Source organism: Sprattus sprattus (genome assembly GCF_963457725.1).
Source record: "Sprattus sprattus genome assembly, chromosome: 1".
NCBI lineage: Eukaryota > Metazoa > Chordata > Actinopteri > Clupeiformes > Clupeidae > Sprattus > Sprattus sprattus.
In genome coordinates, this window is record NC_137920.1 from 78,321,311 (window position 1) to 78,326,310 (window position 5,000).

Here is a 5,000-nt window from a genome sequence, read left to right on the forward strand (position 1 = left end):
ACGCTGTTATGGTCATACATGTCCTGGTGTTATGACCACACACATACTCTTACGATATGATGTTACAGTGTTATAGTTGTACATGTTCTCTTGAGATATGATTGTTACGGTGTTATGAGCAGACATGTCTCCTTTCACATTGCTGCTCTCCATCTCCACGTCCTGATTTACTTCCTGCTTAGACAGTGTAATCTGTACCCACCTGGAAGCGGTCTAGTTTAGACGGTGTACTCTGTGCCCACCTGGAAGCGGGGGTGAGTCTAGACAGTGTACTCTGTACCCACCTGGAAGCGGTCTAGTTTAGACGGTGTACTCTGTGCCCACCTGGAAGCGGGGGTGAGTCTAGACAGTGTACTCTGTACCCACCTGGAAGCGGTCTAGTTTAGACGGTGTACTCTGTGCCCACCTGGTAAGGGGTGAGTTTAGACGGTGTACTCTGTGCCCACCTGGTAGGGGGCGAGTTTAGACGGTGTACTCTGTACCCACCTGGTAGCGGGGGTGAGTTTAGACGGTGTACTCTGTACCCAACTGGTGAGTTTAGACGGTGTACTCTGTACCCACCTGGTAGCGTGCGAGTTGAAACAGGGCGGCCGATCGGTTGGCATAGCACAGTGCCAGCTGCTCGGAGTCCTCCGGGGCGTGGCACACACCCTACAGACCACAGGGGTACGTCAGGTACAGGCCACAGAGGTACGTCAGGGGTACGTCAGGGGTACGTCAGGGGTACGTCAGGGGTACGTCAGGGGTACGTCAGGGGTACGTCAGGTACAGGCCACAGGGGTACGTCAGGTACAGGCCACAGGGGTGCCACAGGGGTACGTCAGGGGTGTGTCAGGGGTACGTCAGGTATTTGAAGGTAAAACGAGTCTTTATTTAAAGTAAACCTAAAGCACTTTAGAAAACACACACACATAATGCATTCATATGTAGCATAGTTCTTGACTTGCATCCTCCCACTAGGAAATCAAACGCAATCATACATACATCCACTGCACACAAAGAGATTTTGAAACGTGATTGAGGTCCATACATCTATATTTACATACAGAGGGAGCCGTCGGAGCTTGGGAGACAGGAGCACCTAACCCCGATCACCGCTCCCCGGGCGCCGCCAAAGGCAGCTCACTGCTCCGGGTTAGTGTAACTTCACTTCACTGTGTGTGTGTACACTGGGTGTTGTGTGTGTCACTACCCTGGATGGGTCAAATGCAGAGGTGGAATTCAGAGTGTGTGTGTCTACACCACCTCTGCCATACAGTCACTTTCACTTCACTTTCAGGAGCCATACCTGCGAGTAGTGCAGCGCAGCGGAGGTGTAGTCTTTGGCCTTGAAGCGGTCGTTGCCCCTCTCTCGGAGCTTCGCGGCACTCGGAGCGCACTTCTGCACCGGATAGTTTCTACCGATACCGGAAAGAACCCGGACATCGTCGGGCCTGGATAAGTGGGATGTGATGGGGTAGGGTTAGGGGAATGAGGGCAGCAGGGTGGAGAAACTGACATATTTCAGTTCCGAAAAGATATATAGGAGATCAAACTACAAATACAGCGATTTTATCTGATAGCTGATGAATAAGTCCAGGTAAAACCAATTATTCTGTGTTCTATACAGACTAAACACTTCCAGGAATGCATACTGCATTTACAACGCAGCGTAGGAAAGGTAGCCAACTACTACGCTACTATAACACTTCGCAGCCACTCTCACACTACTATACTATTATTTTGTGATCAGATAATAACATGTCTCTCAACATCAGAGGAAACTATGACAATTGAGGCTGAAGTTGTACTAACGTGATCTGTGACTGTCCGAAGTCAAATATTTCGTCTATGTCTAACTCAGCAGAGAACTTGTTCGTTTGCTCAGGATCCAGCCGACTCCATATCAGTTCCGCATGGCTGATCCAGTCTGGACAGGGCAAATCCATGGGTTCTCGTTACTTTGTGCGTGTTTATGTACAAGTAAACGACCAGCTGCATGTTGTGTCTACAGAACACCACACGCGTTTGATTTGTGCGCGGGAAACATATGACAGCGTCGCACTGCAGTGACGTATCAAAACACGGAAATAGGCGTAAACTGACGTGTTGATGTAATCAGATAATTTCTAATAAAGGGCGGGCCCTGGTGTAATTCTCTGATGTAGTAAGCCCTGCTATTTTAAAAGTATTTCGATTGAAATCCAGTGTACAAATATCAACCACTCATATCATCAACAGAAGGACTTGGTCAGTGTGTGACTTCAAAGAAAAAAAAGCTCTAGATAGTTTATTTTGACTGCAAACTTAAATTGGCCAACACAACCATTAGCACTCTTCTTCCCTTTCTTAAAGGCACCCAGTGCAACTTTCGAGGCTTAAAAATGAACATTCAATTTCTAGTCTTTTTTACACGTAGTAAGTTTCAATAACTCCATACCATTACATACCGACATTCAAGCAGCAAAGATGAGACGTCGTTGTGTGGTGAGAACTGATAGAAAATCGATAACAACAACAATCGCCGCCATTTTCTTTATTTTGTATTACCTACAATAAATAAAGCAGGCTTCCAGTCAATGGAAAAATGGCTTCTCCCAACCGGCGATTGTTGTTGTTTACGATTTTCTATCAGTTCTCACCACACAACGACGTCTCATCTTTGCTCCTTGAATGTCGATATGTAATGGTATGGAGTTATTGAAACTTACTACGTGTAAAAAAGACTAGAAATTGAATGTTTATTTTTCATTGAATGTTTACATAAAGTTGCACTGGGTGCCTTTAAGAACTGAAACAGAAATATTCTACATCCAGTTATATCACAATGATATCACACTGATGTCACAATATCACAATGGCCACAAACAAAACATTTATATGAAACCTGTGTTAGACAAGCACAGTCCTGCATTGGACTCTTTGAAACTTGCAACCTCGATCATGGGTTGGATACTAACACATCTCTAAAGCCCAAAGGGCACTGGGGAGAGAGGCTAAACACACTGCACAGCTCTGCCCCACCAGGCTTGCCTAAACGTCCTAAATGTTTTTCTTGCACTTCGACGGGTGGAACTGTATTTCAAAGTGTGTCTTCAATGTCCCTGGCATCCACAGTGGGATCCTTTAGCAAAACATCCTGGCCCCAATTTGGCTTGGATGTGCACAGCGGTTTCAATTTTTTTTTAAGTACATCACTGAATTTGCGATTACAGTCCTGCAATAGACTTGCAAGGAGGTTGATACAGGTGTACTGTGTGACAGAGTGTGTCTTTAATGAACCCCTGACATCCACCGTGTGATCCTTTAGTCCCGCTGAGGACCGAGTTGCACAGAGACATCATTGAATTCCGCCGAGGCCCTGTGTGTGATTAGCTTTGCGACAATTAGGTTCCATTTTCCTTCCTGCAGCAAGTTCTGCACCGGCTGTTTGGCTGGCTGGCTGTAGCGATGTGCATAATTGATTTCTCTGTAATTGAGTTGTCATTAACGCCAGGCCAGACTTCTCACCTGTGAGCTGCCTCCTGCTCAACTCAATTTGTTCCCTTTCATAGTACAGCAACGCCGCGGTAATTGCTGTAAGCTTCAGCTGGAGAGTTGCAGAGGGGGGAGACTGGCAGAGGAGAGTGGCTTGCCTGTCACACCACAGCAGTGTGTGTGTGTGTGTGTGTGTGTGTGTGTGTGTGTGTGTGTGTGTGTGACAGAAGAGAGTGGCTTGCCTGTCTGTCATATCACAGCAGTGGGTGCTGTTATTATTCTGAGAGAACATTTGTATTCATTAAAAGTTTTTTTTTGTCCTGACATGAAGGATATTAGACTCCAGAAAAAGCCCCGCTGAGAGGAGGCACAAGTCATCTTGTGTTCGGATATGAGAGCACAGGAAATCTGCTTTCTGAAAACCCAGCTTGATTTACTCTCCAAACTCACAGGGGCTGTTGGTCTTGAGTGTCGATTGGCTTTAGGTGCCAGACGCTCTGCCTGTACCTCCCCCTCCTAGTTTGTGTTTTTGTTTCTTTTTGTTTGTGTCTGACTGTGCCACTACCTGTTGTGTCTGACTGTATGGGCTAGGTCTACACTAAAAGCCCAGAGGGATTGTTGACTGAGCACATGATTGACGCGCTTACTCTTTAGATGTAAATAACGTTCAAGATTTTGCGTTCCACTTTCTTAGTTATGATATTTAATTTCTCACAATAAAATCTAATCAATAAAAGGTGTCCATACATCCAAACATGCATCCTAATTCATGTGATTTACAGACCTTTGGTGACACAATGAAGCGGTCAAAAAGCTATATGCACTCTCCCTCCGTCAAGCGACACCTGATACCTGCATGAACTCTCACACCTATATTGAGTGAGCCCAATTAAGGTGGAGAGCCATCTAGTGTCCCAAACAAGATTAAAACATGAACCCAAATGGCTCCTACACTGACTGTGCTGCTGCCTGTCCTGTCTGTCTGTGCTGCTGCCTGTTGTGTCTGACTGTGCTGCTGCCTGTCCTGTCTGACTGTGCTGCTGCCTGAAGATGTTGTGCTGCTTCCTGTTTGTTTTTTAAAGCTAACTCTGTTTGAAGAATCTGTACTTTGGTGGTAAGAGGACACATTCTGTGGACAGTTTATTCCGTGGTTCGTTTGAATGGTGTCTTCTTTGAAGTTAAAGTAGCAGCTAGTAAACATAACAGCATTGACCACAGTTAGGAAAACATATGGAAAAATGTTTTATAACTTTAATGTAGTGTAACTACAAATTAATAAGTAGCTTTTGTTACATTGTGCTAATATACTGTATATGCAGCAATAATGTATTCACATTTGGTGAAGTTAAATGTTATTCATAATGAACGATTTTAATTGTCAGTGAATTGATTCATCTATCTGAATGTGGAGCCCAGAGATTCGAGTGTTGAAGTGAAAGTGAAAGTCCTCTCTTTGGCAGGGGTGGTGTAGACACACACACTCTGAAATCCACCTGCATTTAACCCATCCAGGGAAGTGACACACACACACAGTGAAGTGAGGT

At 45.2% G+C, this 5,000-nt stretch overlaps 1 protein-coding gene across 1 annotated transcript in view; it reads right to left on the bottom strand.

Annotated features, from left to right (window-relative positions):
* smyd4 (SET and MYND domain containing 4) overlaps nucleotides 1-1,928 on the bottom strand; it is a gene marked incomplete at both ends in the record, with an annotated part of 10,499 nt that extends 8,571 nt beyond the window's left edge. The window contains 3 exons of the mRNA XM_080836162.1: nucleotides 562-651; nucleotides 1,289-1,433; nucleotides 1,795-1,928. Coding sequence (XP_080692288.1) covers nucleotides 562-651; nucleotides 1,289-1,433; nucleotides 1,795-1,928 — 369 coding nt within the window. The remainder of the gene's footprint in view (nucleotides 1-561; nucleotides 652-1,288; nucleotides 1,434-1,794) is intronic.
* Between the last annotated feature and the right edge of the window lie 3,072 nt (nucleotides 1,929-5,000).